Source organism: Gymnoscopelus braueri (assembly GCF_963280865.1).
Source record: "Gymnoscopelus braueri genome assembly, chromosome: 15".
NCBI classification, from domain to species: Eukaryota; Metazoa; Chordata; class Actinopteri; order Myctophiformes; family Myctophidae; genus Gymnoscopelus; species Gymnoscopelus braueri.
The window spans coordinates 29291140-29318210 of NC_137620.1; the positions used below are offsets into that span (position 1 = coordinate 29291140).

At 44.6% G+C, this 27071-nt stretch overlaps 1 protein-coding gene across 1 annotated transcript in view; it reads right to left on the reverse strand.

Annotated features, from left to right (window-relative positions):
* Positions 1 to 5987: 5987 nt before the first annotated feature.
* The window catches only part of LOC308102401 (insulin receptor substrate 1-B), a 49489-nt gene continuing 28405 nt past the window's right edge, over positions 5988 to 27071 (reverse strand). The window contains exon 4 of the mRNA XM_080452100.1: positions 5988 to 8090. Within this exon, the coding sequence (XP_080308226.1) occupies positions 8083 to 8090 (8 nt within the window). The 3' untranslated portion in view covers positions 5988 to 8082. The remainder of the gene's footprint in view (positions 8091 to 27071) is intronic.

The window sequence follows — 27071 nt, forward strand, 5'->3', positions numbered from 1 at the left end:
TAATTTATGATAGTGCACACATCCGTCCAGCTATACAACCAACCAACCAACCAACCAACCGGCAATCCCATTCTCTTCCAGGGGCCATTGGATTCATGCAAAGCCCAGATCACAGCTCCAAACAGGTCCATTCAGGATACTTGACCCCTGACCTTTTCCCAGCCAGCACGGCCCGCCAAAATACCAGTTGTCCGCTTGCCCTCAACTGCCATTCCACAGCTACTCAGGGCCCCTGCAAGGTAGGGGGGGGGGTGGTGTCTTGAGTTGAGTGATCTGCCAATCAAAGTTAAACACATTGTACATGGGATTAAAATGGCCCCCCATTCCCCCCAGAATTCCTGTGGAATATGGAATGATGCATGTTCCCATGGATGTCACATTAAGCGGATATAATGTAGGGAGCTTACATCTTTAGGTCCCTCAACATGCTGGAACGCATCGCATGCCCGACTGAGAACAAAGCTGAGGCGTTGACCTGCCAGCTCTTTCAAAGTCCGTTCTGCAGTCTTTTGTTCTTCAGAGTGTTTGATATGTGCACACTCTCTCTCTCTCTCTCTCTCCCTCCGAGTGTGTGTACTTCCTTATGATATGTGTGTGTGATAGTGTGTATAGACAGTGAGGTGTTCTCTTGCAAGGCGGCCCTCCCTCCCTCCTCTCTCCCACAGTGAGGGGAATTCTGTACCATGTGCCTGTGGTTTTCAGGGAGCTTTCAAGGAAAATAAAGCACATGAGGCCTCACAGCCCCCCTATTTCCCCTCCTCCTTCCCCCGCCCTCTCATTTTCTCACTCACTCCATGTGGCAGTTTTTTAATGTTTTCAACCTCTCTTCTCTCACAGTCATTGGCTTAAAGCAAGCAGCAGCTAGTTTCGTATGCGGCCCTGTGATGAAGACGAAACCCAAGAAATCGTGGCAATGCTTTGGGGAAAATGGGAGGTGAGAGAGAGAGAGCGCCTGGGGGGGAGAGAACATGAGGGAGCGATAGACAGACAGACAGACAGACAGAGAAAGGCTTTTTGTTTGGTTAAGTAGTAAGTACACTACGTCAAAGAAGGAGGGAGGGATGGATGAAGGGGGGGGGGGGTGCCGCGGCATTTGTAGATCAAATTACTGTTCAGATCAAGCACTGGATCTATAAGGAGTTTGACCACAAGCTGTATGAACTGTTGCTTCTACAATGATTAAAGTTTGCCCGTACAATTCTGGAGGAAGAACAAAAGAGGATTCCTACTCTCCATATCACATACGGGAAGCAGAGGCCCCTTATTGTTTGGACTACTTTCTGTAGTCCTTTGTGATTCAAATGGTTTTAATTGGTAAAAATTGGCTTGGGTTAGGATGGGTTTACTTACAGTAGTAGTTAAGTTGAAATTGCTTCTTAAGTTACTCATATACGGTAAATTGTAAGAGCACAGCAGGAGAAAGATGACTGCTGAGATACTCAATCTGTGGGTTTCATTCATGGATGGATCTCTGTTTGAGTGTCCCATTCAATAGTACGGTATACTACTACTACTCACCCTCTCTTTCTTAAAGGCACAGTAAGTGATATGTGTTGTTAAAATAAGCGTTAAATAGCTCTATTTCTGATAGCAAACATTGCTAGTATAAAGTGTTTGTTCAGTAGAGCTCTCCCTGTCTCTCCAGCTCTTTAGTAAACAGAAACTGTGTTTTCTGGTCGGGATACCAGTTCTAACCAATCCGGAGAGAGAACTCATACAGGATACAGTATAAACAAGTGAAATTGGAAGTGATGACACACAGAAGTGAGCAGACAAAATTGGAACTGGAACATTACAAAATTGAAGCTGATAAATGGGAACTCTCTCCTGATCGGCTGAAATTGCCAACCCACCTGAAAATGTATTTTCTTTTCATTAAAGACCTGGAGACGGGGAGACCCCTGTTATTGACCAAGAACGCTATATACCTATTGAACTACCTTTAAGCCTGATTTAAACTTAACGTGCATAAAAAACATCTGATCTGCAAGCTCACCGTGCTGCAGCTATGGCTTAAAGATCTGCTATTTTCAGTGCGTAGCCTATCTTCTTTACACATCACTGCTCATTCCCACCCAGTCACCGCTATACTTGGAGAAGTGTGAATGATGGGAAGGAAGTCGTTCAGAACACAAAATATGTCCACATTCCCGCATCTGGCTTGGGAGCTGCAGCTATTTCCGTGTCCAACACACAGCCAACTTCCTGTGGCCTGTGCCAGACAGGAAGTCATAAAGACAGGAAGACTTCCTGTATTGTTGCCAACATGCCGCAGCAGTGTACATGCTCCATAGGGCCAGGTTCAGTGATGCAATCACAATGAAAATAACTCTCTAGTCTAAGCCTTTCCCAGGCCAAGAATTATATAGGCCAAAAGATAGACTTGACCTGTGATTTACACTCCTCTCACATCCGACATGGCAAGCCACTCACTTTCTCTCTCTGTCGCACGCACGCACGCATGCACACGCACGCACAGTAAGTAATTTTAAATGCACTGAATTAGATGTTTTGAGTGATGATAGTTTAGGATGAAATGCATGCCACCATTGTGAGTATATTTGCATAATCTATCTAATGAGTTAAATGTAAATGTTCATATAACAAACAAAAAAAACCTGTTTTCTCTTACAGCCAAGCGTTTGGTGTTTGCAGGAATCTGGGTGTGCACGTGCCGCTGTGTGTGTGCGTGCGTGTCTGCGCGCGCGTGTGTGTGTGTGTGCGTGCATGCATGCATGCATGCGTGTTTGATCTGTTTGGGAGTGAATGATTCAGTACTGCAGCAGACACCTTTGTTGCTGGGTGTACAGCTGGAGTTTAAAGGTTGCTCACACTCACACGCATGCACGCACACACACACACACGCAAGAAAACACACATGCATGCATGCACGCATGCACATAGACACACACAGACACACACACACGCAGACACACACATTAAGCACACACACACACAGTATCGCAGTAAGCACAGTAAGCACTGGCTCTGAGCCTCTGCAACGAACCCACCTGTTGGCCTGGGGCCACTGCATGTCCATCTCTCCGTCTGGTCTGAACCCAGTGTCCCCTCCTCTTGGCTTCCACCCAGCTTCCCATCTCTCTCTTTCTTTCTTTCTTCCTCCCTCTGTCGTCTTGACTAGAGATGTGGCCTGCCGCAGAGGAGGCGGGTATTGTCCACCACGACTGTCACCACGACAACCGAGATGGCAGCTGCGCCTAAACCCATTCACCTCGTCTCCGCCTCTCCTCCACTCTTCACACATCTCTGTTTTTCTGCTCATTCCTCTGTAGGTCCATGACATTGAATAGGAGCTCCTGTGAGGCTCTGATGTGGGGTTTCCTAATTCATGTGGCGTCACCTGTTCACAATAACCGTGGAATGTAAAGAGCAGGGTTACCAAACCCAGAGTACAAGGGGTAGTTTGTCTTTCCTAGTTCCAGTTATTTATAGTGGAAAAGATCCTTCCCTCACCTCAGGGAGAGTTCATGTTAAGGTTGGAGGGCTCACTTTATTTTAACTCAGCACAAAACGACCCATTCATGAATGGCAACTTCCTTTAGTAATGTCCATATAATGGGGAAACTGGGCAAGTAAACCTGGCAAATCTGAAGCTCAGCTTCAGACGTGTGACCTGAGTGAAAAAGAACCGGTCGTTAAGTAAATGAGAACAGGTATCGGGTTAAGTTTCAGTGCCCTTCAGGAGTGGGTGTGGGGGCTTCTCAATGCCACAGCTTTCGCACCACAGGTGGTTCAGTTTTTGTCTACACTGACCTATTTCTTTTTTTTTTCCATGACAGAGAAAGTGAGAGAAGGCTATGTGTCTGATTCTCATGCAGGTGCAGTACAGGCGGGTGTCTCTGTGTAGCCTGTGTGTGTGTGTGTGTGTGTGTGTGTGTGTGTGTGTGTGTGTGTGTGTGTGTAGATTCCCATTCCTATTCATTCCAATGGAGCCTCAGTGCCTCACCATCACACCCACATGGCATTGAGTTACCTTGCCATCTGTTGAGACAGAGAAGACGATACAACAAGATCCCAGTATGGACTCAGTTAGAGCCTGTTTACTTTGTCATATGACTGTGCCACTCCTTTCAAAATAATTAATTTTCTGTGAGTGACAGTCATATGTCAACATGTACATTCATCTTTTAGCTCAAAGATTTATCCTGCCAACAAAAGCTTATCTAATTAAATTGAATTGTGACAAAGCTGTTGCAGTGGGGTGTCAGACGAAGGCAGATAACTAGAGAGAGAGGGGGGGGGGCTGACAGCTCACCCTCGGAGCAGCAGTTGGTCAAATTACCGTAAGACGGGTGATTAACTCCGCTGGCCACCCGCCACCCTGACAATAAGCGATCTTATCAGTGGGAGTGGTGATAGTGAGTCAACATGGATCAAAAAGGCTTTGCGGGTAAAACTGTCTGTGATCAAATGGTTTTCTCTTCCACTGTGATGACATCTGTGCACTGTGGTCACAGCCTTTATGAATGTGTGTTTGTGTGTGAAAGCCAAGGATAGTGTCAGAGTGTGTTATGCAAACGTGCACGCTGGCAATTAGGAGTCTTATGAAGTGGTGTCTTCTGGCATTCTCTCTCTCTGTCAGTAGTGCAACTGTTTGTTTTTACTGTCCCAGTCTGTCGCATTTCATACAAATCCATCCTCAACTCCCCATTATTTCACATTAAAAAGGAAACTTTGTTCTCTGTCCCAGAAATAAGAAACCACAACTCCTTTTGTTGTTTGACTTTCTTTTAGTCGTTTTTTTTTTCATTTTCTTCCTCAAGCAACAAAAAATTTAATTGTCTACACATCATGGGCAAATGTCACACATTTTCTCCCCATTCATAGCCTTCCTATCCTAAGATGGAAGAATAGGGGAAATAAAGACAGATAAAACACTTGTGGCACAGCAGTGTTTTCCTGCCCAATTAAAGAACAACTCTCCTCTCGTTGCGCTGGGAAACAAAACCAAACAAACAGAACATCATTACAGCCCAGAAATCCCCTGTGCCTGAGCTCTCCCAAACAAAACTTCATTCGATACATTGTTACAACTCTCAAATCTCATGTTAACACTACCGCGTGTCGTGTTGGGACAGGCTGAGGCTGGCCTGGAGCAGCCATTGGTGACACTAGATTATGCTAGAGTAGACCATTGATTGAGTGACAATTCTGACAAATGACAGGGTTCAAAGCTCAGTTCATTAGATGATCTCCATTTACTGAAGGGACAGCTAAGTGGCCGGATAACAATGACCGTCGTCAGGGTTTTTAAAGCATCTAATCCCTCCATGTCTGTTTCTTGTGCGCTTTTCATTCAAATTCCTGGAGTGCTCAGTCTCTGTGGTCGGCTGAGGACTGACACATTTGTCTGGTTTCCAGGCTAGAGGACTGACAAGTCATAACAACAGATGACCATTTCAAAGAGAATGTATCAAACGTCATGATATGCTGGCCCACATGAGTGTGTAGTGTGAATGTCACTGCCTGTGTGCCCTGTCACTCAAACGAGCCCCGAGTTGAATAACCTCACACAGTGAGGTTGAAGTCCAATCTTTTTTCGTAATTTTTTCCACTTCTGCAATAGGAACCATTAGGGGCAATTCTAACCACAGATCTCAATCTGCTAGCAATAAAGCGGCATTGTTACGTTACGCTCCAGGCTCCAATAGTCATGTGACGTGGGTAAGAAAGTTCATGAGGCACCCAAGGCAGACAAACACATGAGAACACGCTGGGACTGCGCATTATGCATGTTTTCTGGGAAAAAAGAACTGTGACTAAATTGCTGTTTTCCCCTGGTATGCAGAAAAATCCGGAGTGTTAATTTAACTGACAGTGTAAACATGGACCCTTACTGGTCCACGTTTACACTTTCAGAGATAAATTAACACAGATTTCACTGTGTGGCCTTCCTTCTGTCCATGCATTTCATTAAATCTATGTGTCAGAGAGGTAAATTCATAGCAAACTAAAGCAGAAGCGAGTCATCATGATAGTGTTTATCTCAAAGTTATCATCACATAAGCGGACTCTGCCAAATGCAAAATGTCCGTTTTTCCCCCTGCAAAAGAAAACAATAGGAGAGCAGGCAAGGTTACATTTTGCAAAATGACAAAATAAACAAAGCAATATATCTTGAGACTTGAGAACTGAAGGTTGCCTTTTGTGGTGCCGTCGGAGAGGTTCACAACATAGTCATTTCTCTAGGCTTTCGTCATGTTTTGGCACAGGTGGCCCTGCGATTGAATCCTCCATCATCGGCATAGCAAAACAGCACACACACAAAAACCTTTCCAATGAGGGTCTTTGTCGTTTGTTGTTGGTCAAGTCTTCTCATGGGTCATTGTCATATCAACAAACATCATTGAGGGGGTAATTTTACAGAACTGTACAGAGGCTACAGACAAAATATAGACACAAAAATAGAGTTATATATTCTGCCAGAACAGCCCTAATAAGTGCTAGCTGCTAAGAAGAATGAAAATAACAGAAACAGACGAATTAAGACGGACAGGCACTTAAGTGCTAATGCATAGCAGAGAAGATTAAAATGAGAGAGAGAGAGAGAGAGAGAGAGAGAGAGAGAGAGAGAGAGACAGAGAGAGAGAGAGAGAGAGAGAGAGAGAGAGAGAGAGAGAGAGAGAGAGTAGATGAGAAGTTGCCCTGTAACCACGCTGGCAGTTAAAACATGCCAGGTTTGGGATCAATTCACTTTCAAATCAACCAATCAGGAAGTGGATTTTACCCCAAATTAAAAAATGTAAAAACCTTTGAACTTGCGAATGCAGTAAATGAAAAAAAAAAAAATCTTATTTAACAAAAGAATAGCAGGTACATCTAACATTTGGAATGAATTGAACTTAAGTTTCAAGTGACCCCAAACCTGGTGTGCAAGCAGCACAACCGCTACTGAGACGGAGGTTGGCAATGCTGGCCTTTGCAAAGCATTATCATCATGGCTATAGTTAGGATCTAGATCCTGTGCTGTGTGCACTGCACATTAGCATCCTGAGACAATGGGGATTAAGAAGCATGCAACTGTCTGGAGCTATAAACGCTAATAGGATTGCTTATCTCCATACGAGGGTCTCGCCCTGAGCTGTAGTGAACAGGACGGGCAATTGACCCCCTGGCACAATATGAATATGTTCATTTGACATGTGAGTGCCTTTCATTTCCAATGTGCATTTAATACTGACTGTGTATGGCTATATTAACAGCACCAAAAAGTGTATCCACTGTAAAGTGTCAGGTTGGTATGTTTGTGGGCAGAAAGAAAGAACAAAAAGAGTCAAAGAAAGGGAAAACCACGGGGGCAAACAGTGTCAAGCGATGAGCAGGCAGCTAACACAAGCTATGCTAGTCATAGTTCTCACAGTAAGGCCAGCTGGTTGCTAGTATATTATCATCATTATCATTAGCAATGTGTCTCATACCAGTGCTGTCCTCTGTACCGATTCAATCTGCAGCGGCATCATTCTTTACTACTTCAAAATAAAAGCACAAAAAAGCTTCAGTTAGTTTATGCTAAGAAGAAATTCTCTGTAAAATGGCTACAATTTGAAAATGAGGCACTTTTGAGCAGAAATATATGTAGTTCTATATATTTTCTTTATCGTACTCTACATATTCAGCCATCGTTGGGCTTCTTATCAGCTGAACTTTTTTCTTCTCTTTCTGGGATCAGAATTATTGCCGTCTCCCAGTTGACGGCTGTTTTTCGTACCCCTCTGATCTTGCATGTCCACACCTCACGGAGTGAGGAGTTGTTAAAAAGAACCAAAACATTTTAAATCATTTGGCACACATCCCCATTGGTTGATATAACCAATAAACATGACAGCAAAAAAGAGAAAGGAAAAAGGAAAAGAGTAGTCCATCTTTTCCCTCTTTACAAAGTGCTTCGGGGTGGGGCTGGGTAGGCGGGGGTGGCTGTCCGGTCCAACTCCTGTCTCCTTGATGTGATTGGTGGTCACACAACAGATGAGGAGGAGCTACAGCATGGAGCTCTAGGAGAGTAGTACCAGATTGTAGTTCATATTTTCTTTTTGTGATAGATCCAAGGACAGGGCTCCGATATCAACACTCTGGTAAAGAAAGAGAGAGAGGGAGGGAGGGAGAGAGAGAATAATCAGTTAGACATGCAGTAAATAATAGCTTGATAGGAAAACCCAACATAATATTATGACATTTTTCTGTCTCCTCTGCTTAACGGTCAATCCTATTATCTCGTATGTAAGATATCCATGTCTGGAGCACTGTGACCAATAGAGGGAGGGAAACAAAAGAAATGCACGATAGAGCCAAACATGGTGGGAGGAGAAAGCACAGTTTCAAACAGGACAAATCAGATGAAGGGGAAAGTGAGGACACCCACTGCTGCAGGCTTCAAGTCAAAATGTGTGTTTGTGTGCGTGTGTTTCTTAGAGTGTGCACGTACCACCAGGGAATAAGGTAACACAGGGATGCAGAAAATAGCATGTCAGGTTTTTCGGGCAACTGCTTTGCGTCACATTATGTAACCGAGCATGCAGACCATTAGGAAAAGGTCATTATTGCAATAACACAAAGAGTTGTGATTTTCACCAGCGCACACGCAGATGCACACGCACGCACGCACGCACGCACGCACACACACACACACACACACACACACACACACACACACACACACACACACACACACACACACAGACACAGACACACACACACACACACACACACACACACACACACACACACACACACACACATGCAAACAAACAAACAAACACACACGCACATGTCTTTGTTATATAGAACAGTGTGTACTTTTGGTAAAGGGGTTGGAGGGTGGGACTGAGACTCGAGGATACATGCGCTATAGAGTGGAGTGCAGAACACTTGCTTTGCATCAACCAATCATCAGACTCCTCCAAACAGACCAATAACGATCCTAATATATTTGTTTCATATCAGGGTCACAGTGAATATTATTACTACGCATTATTTTTCTTTCATACCTGCAGGAAGCACCTGATTTAATGCTGATGCTACAGGAAAACCAATTTCTCAAATGGCTGAATTAATTGATTAAACACATAAATGGTGCGATTTAGAGGTAGTAATTAAATCAGGATCCAGTTTACCGTGCGTCTATTACTTTAAATACCCTTTAATAGGACATATCCTGCAGGTCAAGTCTGACAGGCGCCTTTGCAAAAAAGGCACCGCAGCTTGTAAACAAGTCATTACCAGTCAAGCAATTCAACACGCAGAGAGCTAGCATGGCGGCCCAGTTGAGGAAGAGCGCTCCCCCAAGTCGCCGCCGTCCTTAAAAATTCCCCAGCCCTGCTCAGCTCTCTAATTGTACAGGCCTACTCTATATTTACAACCCTCCCTCGCTCCGTTTTCCCTTCTTTCTTTCTGGTGCAGTGGGCTATATTTAGTGCCCCCCCCCCCCCAGCACAGACGGTGCCTGCCAGCCCGTCCAAGCCCTGATGGCCTAGAGAGCGCAGCACATATGCAGCGTGGCCGCTCATTCTGCCTGAAGACGGCAACACAAACAACCCAGGTGAAAATGCAGTAAAGGAGACTGGCTGGACCTGTGCGAGAAGTGCACAGCAATGGACTTGGACAGATGTGAATACACACACAAACACAAACACGCACGCAGCAGCACATGCAGAAACACATGCACAGAAATATATATATATTATAGGGATGACATTCGCTTGATGCCTGCATTGCTTTCCAAAACAAAACAAAAAAGGCAAAAATACATGGAAATATGAATGAAAATCATTAGCCAGGATCAGGCCACGGTCAGCAAGTGCATCAGTGCATCCATCACTTTGTGTGCCTACACACACAGACACACACACACTTGCACGTGCTCGCTCTCTCTCACACACACACACTCCTGCACCCACACATGAGACCCTGTTGTGTGCAGTCAGACAGGAAATGGTTCCTCTACTTCTAGCCAATCAAATCAGATATCCTTACTTCCTCTCGCACGTCTCCTTCCCTCTTTTTTCCCCCGACCGCTTCTCAAGCAATCTCATTCATTTCCTCGTGTTGTTTCCTAATCGATATAATAATGGCAGTGGTAGAGACACTGTGTGTATGTGCGTGTGCCTGTGTGTGAGTGTGCGAGCGTGACATGCAAGGGTGCATGTCTGTCCCAAGGCTCTCTAACTCAAGAGGGCAGACAAGGCTATCTGCCTCTGCAGCCTGTGTGTAGCCAATAAACGGTTCCCTTGCCATCCGATTGTGTGTGTGTGTATGTGTGCGTGCGTGTGCGTGTGCGTGTGCGTGTGCGTGTGGGTGTGCGTGTGGGTGTCTGTCTGTCTGTCTGTCTGTCTGTCTGTCTGTCTGTCTGTCTGTCTGTCTGTCTGTCTGTCTGTCTGTCTGTCTGTCTGTCTGTCTGTCTGTCTGTCTGTCTGTCTGTCTGTCTGTGTGTGTGTGTGTGTGTGTGTGTGTGTGTGTGTGTGGGTGTGGGTGTGTGTGTGGGTGTGTGTGTGGGTGTGAGCGCGTGCGTGCGTGCGCTTTTGTGTCTGGAACAGTGGGGAGAGATAGTCTACTCCAGTCTGTGCGATGTCTCAATCTACTGCTCTATAAAAGTGAAAGCCACCCTGTTCTCTCTGGTCGTAAATGGAGTCTGTCATTTTGTGAACGACACAAAAGCTGCTCTCCACAAGACATGACTCACTCTGACCCGTTGGTCACTTGGTCTGTCAGTCAGTCTGAGTGGATCCGACGTTTCTATTTCTTGTTTCTTGTTCACTTTCAGCCATGAGACGTGTTTATCAGAATGTAGCACACTGCAAAATCCCTGAGTGTTGACTGAATGATGAGAGCGCAAAAACTCACCCATGCGGGTCCAGTTTTACATTCAGCATTTTGAAGTGCAGTGGCTAAAAGAAGGCAACTAGACTAGTAAACAGAAGCAGAAGAGTTGACATTATGTTGATGGATGACAGATGAGGTCAGAGTAGAGGGAACAATGCCGTGGCATATTCTGCCAACATTGCGTAAATGACCATTGTGACCATATTTTTATCAAAAAAAAGAAAAAGAAAAAACTTTTATTAACACAAAGTTACATTTTCAGCTACTGATAGACTGACCATTTCTTAGCACAATCATGCATTTGGGCAAGGTTTAAGGGCGATCACAGCCCCACCATGGGGCATGTAACTTTCATACGTTGAAGTTAAATATTTCATAAAACATACTACATTATACAATACTGTATGAGTTTCAGAAGTTCTCAAGTAATGATACTCGATATAGGCTACCTCATACGCTTTCAGTTCAAATACAAGCATGGCAATTACTATAAGTGACGTTACCAACGTTTCACCGCAGCAAACAATAGCAAGAGTGCTTTTACAATAGTAGTCTGCATTTCCCTTCAAGCGGACAAGTGTGTAGAATGAAAAACCGGACAACGGGGAAACTTGGGCCGGATTTGACCCACCATACAAACTTGGGAGTACGTTGATTGAACGTTGGCAGTCGTCACTGCCAGGACACCCCCTGCGTCTGGGCATTTCATTTCTCCAAGAGATGCCAGGAAGTCAATCGGTCATGAACATACAGTAGAGTAGAATCATCCCAGTAATGTAGCACACTCGCCTGATTTAATTGCATTTCCTTATGTAATGAATTGCGCGGGGGCCAATACACTCGCACAAGTGAGTCTTAATTAGAAAACATACATCCAACTCATTTGAGTGGACATGTTAATGTTCAACTATTCATGAGAGAAGAAGACATTTAACCACACGGACACTAGCATCCCTATCCTGGGTCATAAATGGGTCACAAAAAATACAACACGCTCACAAATACAACGTTGTGAGCTTGTAGAGGAGCTATTTTCGGTGAAGATATTTGGTGTAGAGGGGAAAAAAGGACTGAGCCAAGGATAGACCTTTGGTGGACCACGGTCAACTAAGACCATAGGGTTTAAGTGGTTAAGAAACTTTGTTTTTGAACGTAGCAGCTCTTGAAGAGACTCTCTCTTGTCCTGTAAAGGAACTTTCACATTAGTCTCCCATATGAGATTAGTTTGTGCATTTCATCATGCCAGTCGATCTCCGACCACATTGAGTCTGTTGCAACCAGCTTTCAAAAGTGATTCTTCAACATATTTATGCGCCGTCAAACTCAATTTGCTGAGCTGCATGAAAAAAACTCGCTTAAATGTCTTCATATACTGCAGAGTGTTTTGCTAACTTGTCTTTGCACTACATGCTCGTGTTTAACCTGGTTTTCTTACTTCTCTTACATAGGGGTGGTACACGGCTGGCCATAGAGAGACACTGCTATTCATAATCCTCATAATCAATAATCCTCAACACTATATGGATGTTCTACTAATTTGATGCACTTTGACTTATACACAGTTGAATTCACTGAATTGTGGATGTCAACAATGCACAGTTACTGGTTATGTACTGTATCTACTAAGATGGAACAAAGGCAGGTAATGGCTAACAGCACAGACACTAATGAGAACCACAGAGTGCCTTAGAATCTACTACTCTGGCACTCACCCGACAAATTACATACAGTATTTGGGGGATTTTGGAGAGTCCTAGCCAAACTAATGATTTGACCGTTATTTTGTTAAAAAGTGCTTTAACCCATTAACACCTGGAACGCATCTGTGTCACTTTAGATTTCTTTGGCTATTCAAAAATAGCAGATATACAAGCTCATAGCGCGGCACCGAGTGCCGCGCTATGAGCTTGTAGATCTGCTATTTTTGAAAAATCTTGAAAAAAATGTTTAGATTTTTTTCCAAAAACTGTTAAAAAAATTAAGAATCGCCTCAGGTCTTAATGGGTTAAAACGTTTGAACTTTGTCAGCTATAATGATATGCCCAAAATAGGGTGGTTAAGAATCAGGGCACATCGGCTGCATAATTGCCGATACTGATGTCGTAAAAACAGAAGCTAAATAATGGCCAATACATACAGCCAGACCAATACATTGGTCTACTGAGTAGTAGACGTTAGTACACTGTACGCCCCTGCTGGGTTGGTTATGCACAGCACAGAGTGCCATGCACGGTTGCTCCTCTGCACACTTGTTGCAGCTCTCTCAATCTCACACGTACGCTCGCTCTCGCCTTTGACGCTGCCGCTGTCACTCACTCTCTTGGCCCCAAAGACCCCCCTCTTATTATGTAATAAGCTATTTACCCAGACGTGTGTGTGTGTGTGTGTGTGTGTGTGTGTGTGTGTGTGTGTGTGTGTGTGTGTGTGTGTGTGTGAGAGATACGTACAGGAGTGTGTACATACCAGGGGATACGGTTGCACAGAGATATGGAAAGACATTATGGACTGTGGATTAGGGCTGGGTATTGGAAAGAATCTGACAGATACAGGGGTTATACTGCCATATATTGCAATCTATTTTTAGGTAAACTGTCAAATTATAAATAACACACCACTATATGCATAAAATCTGAGTAAACAAACAGTGGATCGACACAGTGTATTTGAGAATTGATACAATATCAGAAAAAAAGCTCATATCACGTTACTCAAGTGTAGGGCTGCCAATTAATCAAATAATTGAGAGGCAGGTTTTCTAATCGAAGTGAAATTTTTTGAATCGATCAAAAAATTATAATTGACTACATCAGTTGCATGCTGCTGTCACACACCAAAAATAACGGATCTACAAGCTCACAATGTATCAAAGAGCGATGCGTTGTGAGCTTGTAGGTCATCTATTTTTGAAACAGCTATAAATTAGGCACAAATGTTGCCCTACCCAAGTCTATCAATATTTTCTTAACCCCTATGCACGCACGCTCTCTCTCTCTCTCTCACACACACACACACACACACACACACACACACACACACACACACACACACACACACACACACACACACACACACACACACACACACACACACACACACACACACACACACACACACACACACACACACACACACACACACACACACATACAGACACACACACACACATAGCCTGTTTTAGCACAGGCGGGGCCTTGCTGCAGTGCAGACGTATTATGAAAGAGGGAGATGGCCAGAGCATAAGAAATAAAGAGCGAAGGTGAAAAAAAAAGAAGAAAGTAAGAGAGGTAGTAATAAAAGCAATAAGGTGTGTGTTTATGACATAAGGCAGATGGCAGATGTTTGGGCTATGACTCAGACAGAACCAAAAGCAAGGGGCTTAATTAAAATCATAAGGACTTAATGATTCTTCTTAAATTCAAATCTAGAGTTAACTTATAATTTACAAGAAAACAAACAACGAAAGGGGTTGCACTGATTTTCTCCCAACTTGGTTGGGAGAAAATCAGTGGTGATTCACCACTGGTTTCCATCCAAGGTCTGGATGTCATAAGTTGTACTCTTGTTATTTAAAATGGTTTTACAATGAACTTGAGAATGAAGTTGAATATATTTGAAGGTAATTAAGTGGCAGAGCTGGGCGATATGGACTACATCATATATAACTATATATCTTTTACCAAATACTTTGATATCGATATTGTGATAATATTGTATTGTGAATTTGTGACCAGCCCTAATAAAAAGGGTCTCAGACAGACATACAGCCCTCACACACAGCAGATCATCACTGTTGAGTATCTCCATATTTAAACTTTCTATGTTTTTTCGTACATTAAAGGAGGAGTTCACCGAAAAAAATACTTATTTTCTATCAATTACACACCCCATGAAGCCTTGATTTCATGGATTTATTTTTGTTTTTGTGGCATTCCTAAGACAATAATTTGATGACCGTGTGTATTTCCGGTAGGAGACACAAATAATCTACTTTGTTTCTCCTACCGGATACATTAGCCGGTAGGAGACGGGAATCAAATTATTAGCTTAGGAATGCGACAAAAACAAAAAAGAATCCATGGATTCAAGGCTTCATAGGGTGTGCAATTGATAGAAAATAAGTCATTTTTTGGGTGAACTCCTCCTTTAATGCCCTTTTTTGTCCTCCTACAGTGTCACACAAAAGTAGCAAAAATAGGCGTTGTACGCTTGTAGAACTGATGTTTTTGCTATTTTTGGAAAATAAAATGTTGTGGTTAAGTGTGTGTGTGTGTGTGTGGGGGGGGTATTAACAAGTGCTTGTGACTAAATAATAATACATTGGATCTATGGGAACACAGGTTCTTTTTTTTTTACATTTCCTGAAAAGTAGCGGGTTTTGACATACAAGGTTTCCCCCCGACAGAGACGAGATAATGATGGAAGGGAAGGAGAGGGTGTGTTGTACCACATGGACCATTTGGAATGTGTGGGGGACAGGAGAATGTGCAGAGAGAGAACAAGAAGGAGAGAACATTTTCATTCCTGAGGACACTGAGTGAGAGACTGAGAGACACACACACACACACACACACACTCACACTCACACTCACACTCACACACACACACACACACACACACACACACACACACACACACACACACACACACACACACACACACAGACAGAAGCAGTGCTGCTAAGCAAGAAAAACTAACAAATATAAAGATGAGCAAAAAAAATGAAAACCCCCTGACAACAGGAACTTCTTTCACATCCTTCACATAGACTATATTTTGTAGGCTATGTTAGGCTAACATGATATGAGCATAAATGTATTTTTTTTTCTCATATTGTCAGGTGGAAATGTACAAAACCGTTAGTTTTGAGGAAATGGAACCAATCTTTTTCAGAAATAGTAGATCTACCATCTCAATGCGTTGCTATGTGATGCATTGTGAGCTTAGATTGGCTATTTACACTATTTCTGATAGAAATGTGAACATACTGTGGGAGCCAACCCAAGGCACAACTAGGAAGGGAAAGCGGAACGCTACCTACGTACGTACGTAGACACACTGCGGCGCAACAGCGGAACAAATGACACTGCAGAGCTCAAGACCCTGATGCTAGACCGGAGGGTGTGAAGGGCAGCGATTCAGGAGTCCCGATTTGGTGTTGGCTGCACTCTCACATAGCTCACAGCATCACAATTCCTTCTTTTCTTTTTTTTCTCAGCGCAATCGTCCTTCCAGGCCATGGCCTAAGCATCCCACTCATCCCAACTAGCAAATTATAACGCTATCATCTTATGGGATTGCTTATGGGATGTACTGGAAGTAGCCAAATGCAGACATGACAGATTGCCGGTGCAAGCCGACGTTAGAGATTGACACCAAAAATATACATTTATAAATGTGACTAAGATTTGGAGTCTCAATGTCCGTGCACTTTCAACTCAGCTCCGAGCTGTCTTAACTCTGTCTTAACTTAGCCGCTTTTACCGAGTTTAGAGTGACGACGATGGACAAAGCAGAGACAACGATGAATGTTTATGAGAGAAGGGCGGAAGAATGTTGAGATGATGTACAACTGGTAATTACACGCCATGCTACTCTTTTATGGCTATAAGTAGATATTTCACTGCATACATCGCTATTATTATTTAGGGCATGCCTGCTGGCGGAGATGTGCGCTCCTCTAAGTGTACCTTTGTAGTTCAAGGAAGTGGTCCTTTTCGTTATTTAGCAACACCTGGTGACAAAATACATTACTATAGCTACACTGAATGAATGAGAATCATGGGAGGCTTTTCTAATGTAACATTTGCTGTGGCCCTAAACGGGATAACTGTGAGTAAGTCAGTTATGAGAACATAGCCGCACTTTATGGGGGCCTCCGCTGGAAGTCGGGCTGTAGCACGCTGTCGTATATATAATGCTCACAGACAGTGCATTATCCCTTACGTTGCATTATTTGTCTGTCTGTCTCCATTCATTACAACGACATAAAATAGAGACCAGCTGTATTTCCAACAAGCTTTTAGTCAACTGTACTCTGGCCCGCATGGTACTAAGGCCTAATTTAACCCATTAAGACCGGGAGAAGCATCTGTGTTTTATCTATTTTTAGATTTGAGCTAAAAAGCATTATTTTACACTTTGGTTATTCAAAAATAGCAGATATACAAGCTCATAGCGCGGCACCGAGTGTTGCGCTATGAGCTTGTAGATCTGGTATTTTTGAGAAATCGTGAAAATTTGTGCAAATCTTTGAATATATATATATTTTTAAAGCAAACATTTGTAACTCAAATCTTTGCTTCTGGGGGTCCCTGGAAATAAATATTTTGAGATGGGGGTCCGCGGCCAAATACATATACATTTTGGGGTCCTTGACATGAAAAGGATTGAGAACCACTGACATAGCATAAGTTTAAAAAAAGAAAACAGTTAGGATTTAGAAGACATTTTGTAGAATCGGCCTCAGGTCTAAATGGGTTAAATGTAGTCATACGACGCTGTCCTGCACCAAAAATAGCCGCCCATCTATAAGCTCACAACGTGTCGTACCGCCTCGCGTAAATCAGGGTTAAGCTGATGGTCCAGATATCCAACACGACTCTGACGTGTTCACAAACGTCCTGTCAGAGGCTTACAGGTTGCAGGCCCAAAACAAACGTGGGCCAACAACAGACCAGCAAAACTGTATCACGTTTCTGCAGTAATCAGACCATGAGGGGGGAAGACAATGCATACTTCATCCTTATACGTCCTCGAGCCACGTTGCAACTCTGCAATGGATCAATCTTTTTGCACGTATTACTTAATTCAAGCGAGGATACGAATCCAACATTTAAAATGAGTTGCATGTGTCCTTGTGTAACAGATAGGCTACTGGCTGGAATCCTGATCTGTGTTGAGGGGGGGACGTCCTGTCCTCGTCCACAGAATGGGGAGAGAGGGGAAGCCAACGGGAGCAAAGGGTAGTGGGTAACGCGAGCGCAAACCCAAAATTGGAACTTTGTGTGGTGGATATTTTGCAAGCCCTGACGATATGTACTGTACAGCCAACCAGGATCTCCTGCACGCACAATCGCTATTCTTTACTCGCTGACTCAGTCTCCCGATTTCTCTCTGTCTTTCTGTGTCGGGTCTGTTGCCCCACCAGTTTTGCCACTTTCTGCCAAAGCATGTGCAGAGCTGTCCAGAATAAACGCACACACACAAGCACATGTGTGCACGCACACACACACACACACGGGAATGCGTGCACGCACATGCATGCACGCATGTGTGCACACACACACACACACACACACACACACACACACACACACACACACACACACACACACACACACACACACACACACACACACACACACATGCACATGCACAAAGGCTGTTCTTGAGTGAAGTGATTTACTATGCTGAAAGCTTGAGCAAGCAGGCAAGCTCCTCGCTTCCAAGTAATGCTTTTCCCAGAATGCCGATGTCTTCAGTCCTCCGACGTTGGAGGAACAACCGAAGTGAAACACAAGCCGTTCCACCACCTCGTTTTTAAGGCGGGTTGCTCAGACATATTATTCTGCATTCCACAGAACAAACACATGGCATGGGGGGATTTCCATGCTTCAGTGGGTGCAGTGGAAGGTAAACAGGACAGTATTGAACTATAATGGATATAAAATTCCCGTACCTCCATATAAAAAAAGAAATCCGAAATTAATAACCTACTCCATCATACAGAAGCGTTGCGCAAATGTAGTGAAACTAGCAGATCTACAAGCTCACAATAAAATAATAATAAAAAAGGGTTTTGGACATACACGGTTGCCATCCGACAGAAGCGATATATAGTTTTATATCTAAATCTGTTAAATATCTGTGTAAAAATACGATTTTAAAAATAAGAAAAACAATAAAACACAGAATTAATGATACAGTAGAAAATGTATTGCAATGATAAAAAAAAGTCCCAGTTCCCATTCCCTGGGAGAAAGCAATCCGATAGTTTTGGGCAGTTACAAAGAGTCTTGTCCGGTGAGTCTGCAAACCAGTGTCTGTTGGATCGATCTCTTATTTGAATGAGAGACGTGTGAGTGTGTGTGTGTGTGCCCATGTGCTGGCTCCTGGCCTCTGTACTAGTCTGATGAATTGTGTAATTATTAATAGAGACACCCATCCCCCTACACACACACACACACACACACACACACACACACACACACACTTTAACATACACACCACCTCTTCGTATTAAGATAGCATGTGTAACCCTAATCTCTTGATTCTGAGCAGTGTGGTTCTGTGAAAACAGGGTAGCCTGGGGGGAGTGTGCATGTGTGCATGTGCCTGCACGTCCACGCACGCACATTGTTGAGTTATGTGCGACTGACTGTGCAGGCATGCAGATATGAGACTCCGTCTGTATGTGTGGATTTGGACATCTGTGTGCTGTGCACACACACACAATTTATTTAAAAAAAAAAAAAAAAAAATATATATATATATATATATATATATACACACACACACACACACACACACACACACAGTACATGTATACACACATACGTACGTACGTATATGAATGTGTGTGTGGGCTGACAGCCAGACAGGCCGACTTGGCACAGACAATATTTGTCTATGAACTTGGTTTCAGGGGGAGTCCAATAGGAAGCCTTCTTGTCTTGCCGTCTCCACTGGCGGAAAAAAATATGTGCGTAAAAGAAAAAAAAGAGAAGAAAAAAAGTATCCTTCCCTCTACCCTGTCTCCATCTTTCTATTTAGTCTATTCCGTCTCTCATCTCATCTCTCTCTCTCTCTCTCTCTCTCTCTCTCAAGCCATGGCTCAGATGTACTGTGAGGTTTTGCAGACTCACAGGACCCTCCATTTTTAAATGTATTGTGTAGAGTTCTTTCCAGGAATGCAGTGTGTATGTGCAACGCGTTGTCTAGCCGCCAGCGTTTGATTAGACATTACACAGCTTGGAGCCAGTACACACTGGAGCTCTCTCTCTCTGTGTGTGTGTGTGTGTGTGTGTGTGTGTGTGTGTGTGTGTGTGTGTGTGTGTGTGTGTGTGTGTGTGTGTGTGTGTGTGTGTGTGTGTGTGTGTGTGTGTGTGTTTCCTTGCAAAAACATGAGCAGTTATTTGAAGTGTGAGTGCTAATGTGTGTGTAAGATGAGGGCAGTGCTGGTTGTGTACGACTGAGCATGGTTCAATGAACTGCATGTTGCTACAGGGGTGGTGGCAGTTACAAAGAAGTTAAAGGTATGAGTGCATGGATGCGTGTGCGTGCGTGTGCGTGTGCGTGTGTGTGTGTGTGTGTGTGTGTGTGTGTGTGAGTAGTAGGCTCCTGGGGTAATGCTGGGCAGCAAGGCAATAGCTGAGGTTGGTCAAAGCTGAACCCAAAGGATGCCACTGAAGTGCTGCTGCTTTTTTTTAGCTTGACAACACACACACACACACACACACACACACACACACACACACACACACACACACACACACACACACAGAGTATGCACAGCATATGCTCACGCGGTTTGTAATGTAGACGGGACAACCCATTCACATACATACAGCAAGGCGGATTAATGTGGACACACAGCCACGACATCATGTAAATGAGTGGTGTTATGACGCACGACTGACCAGTGTGTGGCTGTGTGTGAGACTGTGTGTATGTTTGCACGTGCAGATGTGTGTGTGTGTGTGTGTGTGTGTGTGTGTGTGTTTGTAAGTGTAGATGTGTGTGTGGCTTGGGTGTGCTGTGCTTGGATGATGCTTCATATTCAGTTTGTGCTGGTCTCCAAACTCCCTCTCACCACTGTTTACAGATGACCCTACCACCAAAGGAACACGCAGTGACTACTTTGCCTGTGCACACCACTCAAGCGTGCACGTGCACAGCACGTACACACACACACGACGCGCATATACACAAAATACGTACACGTGTGAACGCTTGCAATGTGTGAGCAAAAAAAAACGATTTTTCAAAAATAGCAGATCTGCAAGCTCGTAGCGCGGCACTCGGTGCCGCGCTATGAGCTTGTAGATCTGCTATTTTTGAATAGCCAAAGAAATCTAAAGTGACACAGATGCGTTCCAGGTATTAATGGGTTAACAACAAATGAAAAACAGCAAGAAAAACAAATTAGAAACGAGCGAGAAAGCGTGAGTACATGTGCGTGGGGTGGTGGGGGGGGGGTGTGACGGTAAGTGGAGGCACACGTGTCACCTCTTCGTCACTCATCCCTCGCTCATCCGCTTCTCTCATTTATCTTTCTCTCTCTCTCCCCCTCTTCACCTCGCTGCTTCGGCTCGTTCTTCGCCAGACAGCGGGCCCGCCAAACGAGTGTGTGCGAGAGCGACACGCTCCGTTCATTTGCCGAAGAGCGGCTTCTAATGCTGTGATTAGGCTGTCTGTGATGGCACAGATGCTAGAGAACATTGTGTGAGGGCTCGGGGGGCTGGAGAAGTCTATGACACACCGACACCACACACACACACACACACACACACACACACACACACACATTGTGCACAACGGGTCAATTTCCAGCCTCAATAACCATCAAGGTAAAGCAAAGACGTGGTCCCAAGGCCGAGGAGCGAGTGCGAGTGCTGACGTTGAGGTGACGTCACAGAGAGGCATCGTGAAGGTTAATGATCATTCAGTCCAATAATGGAGGCGGTGAGCAAACATCCCTCCTCATTCATTCGATCCGCGTGGAGTTATATAAGGGTGGCCTCGGCACTGTTTGTTCTTCTCTCTCCTTCGCTCGCTCTCTCCTTCTCGCCTCCCCACCAACAAGATTAAACCGGCCTTGCCTAAAGAGAGAGAGAGGGGAAGCAGGGGTGGGGGGGGGGGGGTGCATTCTTGATCTTGTGCGTTTGTATGCAAAGGGACTGTGGGGGCCAGGGGTGTTTGCATAAGGTGATTGACAGAGGCAGGATGTGTGTCTCGGAGTGACAGGCAGACAAAATATGTATGTCTGTGTGGGGCCGTGTTCTTTTGTGTGTCCACGTATTCACATTTGTGGGGAAAGAAAAAGACTCTTCGGGATGAAATCCGAGTCTTGATCTGAAGTTAGCTGTGGCTTCCAGATCACAATGAGTCAGGAATGGCTGGTTGGAGAAGAAAAGCCCCTTGCTAAAAAATGCTCCCAGAACAGCTCCTGTTCTGAAAGCCGATAGAGAACATTGTATTTGTTTCTCCGGTAGTGTAGCTACAAACTTGGCTGTGTGTGAAGCGCATATTGATCCAACACAAGGGTCTGCTAACGTGCTGGAGAGCTGGATATTTGCCATGAAGTTGAAAGTCAACTTTCGGCTCACTTTCCATGCCTTGGTTTTTGGGTTTTGTCCCTTAAACTCCAAAGTAAAATACATCTCCCCTAACATTTTTTATTCTTTCTCATTATTTAACTACATGAACCCTAGCGTTCCTATTCTGGGGCTAACATTCGGTAAAATTAGCTGATCTACAAGCTTGCAAGGAATAAGTGTATAGAGCTATGCGGGACGCTATTCAACTAAATATATAGGGTTTAAGTGGTTAAACATTTCAGATTTAGTTTTTTATGCCAAAAATAAGGTCTGTGGTTAACAAAAGCGTAAGAAACATTTGAAGCCATTGTGTGCAAATTATTTTACTGATATTAATTGCACGTGTGGGTCAAAATGGTATAAAGTGTGTCGATTTGTGGACTGTCTCATTGAACTAGACGTGTGAATATCATAAAACTTTGTTTGCTAAAGAGCTTATTTCTTACATAGAAAGATCCAAAGCAGTTCAGCCAGTTAAGGGTAGAAGGGCTCGGTGCACAACAGGGACAACTTGAATAAGAAGAAAAATACCTGGGCACTTCAAAAGAGACTTCCCAGATACATCTGTATTATTTTGCAGGGGTGACTGATTGACTCAAGAGTCAAACAGCTTGTTTCTTAATTTGTCCAAAACCCAGTGCAAAGATTCTGTGGTGGGAACCCATGGCAGAGGTAACTTGGCTCATACAGGAAGATGTCATCTCTGTAACCTTATACCTGACTAGGAGGGGATTTTGTGGAAACAAACACCGAACACACTTCCTACCAAGTCCTCTCTTCAGTTTGCCCCCCTGTCCCCCCCCCCCCCCCCCTAGTCCCCGGAAGTGAAAAGGTTGAAAGCTCAAGTGGGAAGCAAGCAAATGAGATTTTTATGTTGGATCTGCTGAGAATAGCAGCAGTCCGCCTGTGTGGACCCTATCCCGTTCCCACCGTCAGCACTAACGCTGACCTCCACACCAACTCTGACCTGCACTCATCCCCTTGAGCCTGACCCTCTGTGCCTTAACTCTCGACCTGATCTATCCGGTCCCAAATACAGCTGGGTGAGCAAACAGGAAGGAACACACATGCACATGCACGCACGCACGCACGCACGCACGCACGCACGCACGCACGCACGCACGCACGCACGCACGCACGCACGCACGCACGCACGCACGCACGCACGCACGCAAGCACGCGCACACACAAACATACAAACATACATGACAACCTCAATGCATTGATAAACAAACACTCACATGTGCGCACAAATACTGTATGTGCATGCATATTGCATACACACACACACACACAACACACACACACACACTCCCCCACACACACACACACACACACACACACACACACACACACACACACACACACACACACACACTCCCCCACACGCACACACACACACACACACACACACACACACACACACAAACATGCACTCACACGCACGCACGCACACACAGACACCGTGTGAGAAGCGGCTCATTAGCAGACGGTAATCAGCTTACTGTAGGTCTCTCCAACGCCGCCCACCCATGCTAAGCTCTTACAGACAAACACAGTTTAGAGCAGTGGCTGAACGTAATGCCCCCCCCCCCCCCCACCCACACACACACACAAACACATGCACACAAATGCACACACTTCAACGTAAAAAAAAAAGTAACCTTTATTTATCGCACTACAGGGTAATTACTTTCAGGCCGTAATGGGGTAGAAAGAAATACTTTTTTTGTTGACATGGCCGTTAACTAACACAAGGGGCAACCAACCTAGACAGAACAGAGAGATGTGTGTTTGTGCGCGCGTGTGTGTACTGTATGTGTGTGCATGTGCAAAGTTAAATAGCAGGAGTGTGAGCAGCTCAAACCCCCCTTCCCCCCCCCGAGAAGAGAGGGAGTCTGAGGCCTAATTTATGCTCCGTCACGCGATGGCGTCCGGAGAACGGCCCGAGAATAGCAGACCTACAGGCTCACGACGCGTTGTGAGCTTGTAGGTCTGCTATTCTCGGCATGCAACACCGCCGTGCGAAGAAGCATGAATCGGGGCTTGAGGCAAAAAAAAGAAGAAGAAGAAGAAGAATAAGAAATGTGGGTGTTGAACAGGTTCCTCCTTCCTCTCCTCCGGTGCACTCAGTCACCTCGGGGGGGATGACGGGGGGAACCCTGCATACATCCCATACCACAGAGCACAATCACTGCTCTGTGGCCCTGGAATACACACACGCTGAGCCCCTGGCTCACTGCCAGATGCACACACACGCACATGCACGCACACACACACACACACAGACACACACACACACGCACACACACACCGAACACACACACACACACACACACACACACACACACACACACACACACACACACACACACACACACACACACACACACACACACACACACACACACACACACACACACACACACACACACACACACACACACACACACGCGCGTATGTGCGGTACAGAAGCAAAAATGTCAGTGCAGAACGTTCGATACATACAGAGTAACGGGCACACACACACAGCACCTATACATGAACGCACTTGCACATACGTAAATATACATATACACCTCAGAAAACACACACACACACACACACACCATTATACATAGGAGCAGCTACAGTATGTGATCCTATGTATAATTTCCCTCACAAGAAAAACAGGGTTTATTTTCCTGCTGGCCGGTACAGTACCTGCAAAATACAAGCACCTGCATGTCTTTCTTTCCGTACGCCAAGTCTCTTTAGCAGACGCCATTTAGAGCGCGCGCGCACACACGCACACACACACACACACACACACACACACACACACACACACACACACACACACACACACACACACACACACACACACACACACACACACACAGAGAGAGATACAGTTGCAGTGCCCTTAATTAACTTGGGTGGGTGGGTAGGGAACTGGCAGGGGGGAAAAGAGCGAATTAATGAAATATTTACAGTAGGATAGACCGGTAAATTACCTCAAGTCACCTCAATATCCCTCCAGAGAGAAGATAAACTTCTCTGAAACGAACCCTATGTTTACTATCAGATCAGAACCTGCCCTGCCCTGCACTGACCCCACAAGAGAGAGAGAGATCCATTCATTCACATGCAAGCTACAAACAGCGTGTACGCAAACACTGCTCACACACTCGGTTGAAAGCCCCTTAATCCATGGAACATGATTATAAGAGGCGGGTGAGGGGGGAGAGAGAGAGAGAGAGAGAGAGCACAAGAAGGCCAGGAGAAGAAAACATTAAAGACAGGGAGAAGAGGATAAGGAAGAGGTTGGCAGAGAACTTGAAGAGGGGAGAGAGACCTTGTGAGCCAAAGCGTTTTTCTTTTTTAAGGGAGCCAATCAAAAGACTGATGACAAAAGACACAGGAAGTGAGAGAGAGAAAGAAAGAAAGAGTGGGGGGAGAACATGTTGACACTGACAGTGAGTGCGAGCGTGCGTGTGTGTGTGTGTGTGTGTGTGTGTGTGTGTGTGTGTATGGTAGCCTGTGACAGTAAGAATGAACAGCACAATTTATGTACGTCTATAGGTGAGCAGCTTCTGCCTGACCCACGCTTCCTGCTATAAGATTGGCTCTGACATAGTCTGAGCCAATCTTATTGGGATCAACTCAACTCCATCCTGTGAGTGCGTACAGTATCACAGTGTGTGTGTGTGTGTGTGTGTGTGTGTGTGTGTGTGTAAACACACATGTCTAAGAGGATCTTAAGAGTTTTAGAGGTGAGGTGACCTAACATGTTTCTGTCACGGTCAATGACAATCAATAGATTAACATACACAACACACACACGCACGCACGCACGTGCGTACACACACACACACACACACACACACACACACACACACACACACACACACACACACACACACACACACACACACACACACACACACACACACACACACACACACACACACACACACACACACACACACACACACACACACACACACACACACAGAGAGAGAGAGAGAGAGAGAGAGAGAGAGAGAGAGAGAGAGAGAGAGAGAGAGAGAGAGAGAGAGAGAGAGATGTGCTCTGTCCAATGGCGCCTCTTTGACTGACCAGGCTGCCAATACAATTCGTTCCCCTACTGCTGTGTGTGCTTGTGTCTGTGTGAGCAGTGTGCCAAGTGCATCTGAATAAGGCACTGGGCAGTCAAAACATGACTAGCCTACTGAGCCATTGGCTGGGCTTTTACTACCTAATTACCATGAGCACGCCTAGCCAACTAGTCACAAAGGAAGGGCCATAAATTAACTACCGCTGTGGTGCTGTTGAGCAAGGCACATTTAACCATCCTGTAGTGTACAGCTTAGAGAACATGATACCAACACTGCCAGGGTTGGAGGGTTCAATTCTCACTGGTGTGCTAAAAATGTATTTGCATGCCTGATGCAGTGGGGCCCTTCAGATATATGCGTCCAACCAATGATGTCATTTATTATTGTTCCAGTGAGTTACTGGGTTTCTCACTGGGGTGAACAGGTCCATGTTAATGAATGTGTATCTACACGCAGCTGCCAGCTGGGATCATGGAGTTGGTCAAATAACAGTGCATAAATAATAATAATGGCATCCAACATTTTTTCAATAGCTCTATTGTATTATTTTTTTTCCCGTGGAAAGAATTGGAAAATTCATTAAAAGGTTATTATTAAAAACATAATATGAATGAATAAGTAATTAATTACTATTATTATTATCTATACACAGAATGTCTTTGAAAGTGTGGGTCTGTGTGTGTATGTCCTTCGCATATCTTGAGAACTGCCAAACCAATCGACAAACTTGACGTGTGTATTGCTGAGCACCCAAGGGAGTAGGGTGCCCAGTGTGATCAGTGGTTCTTCAACAATTTTTTTTTTTTTAAACGAACAT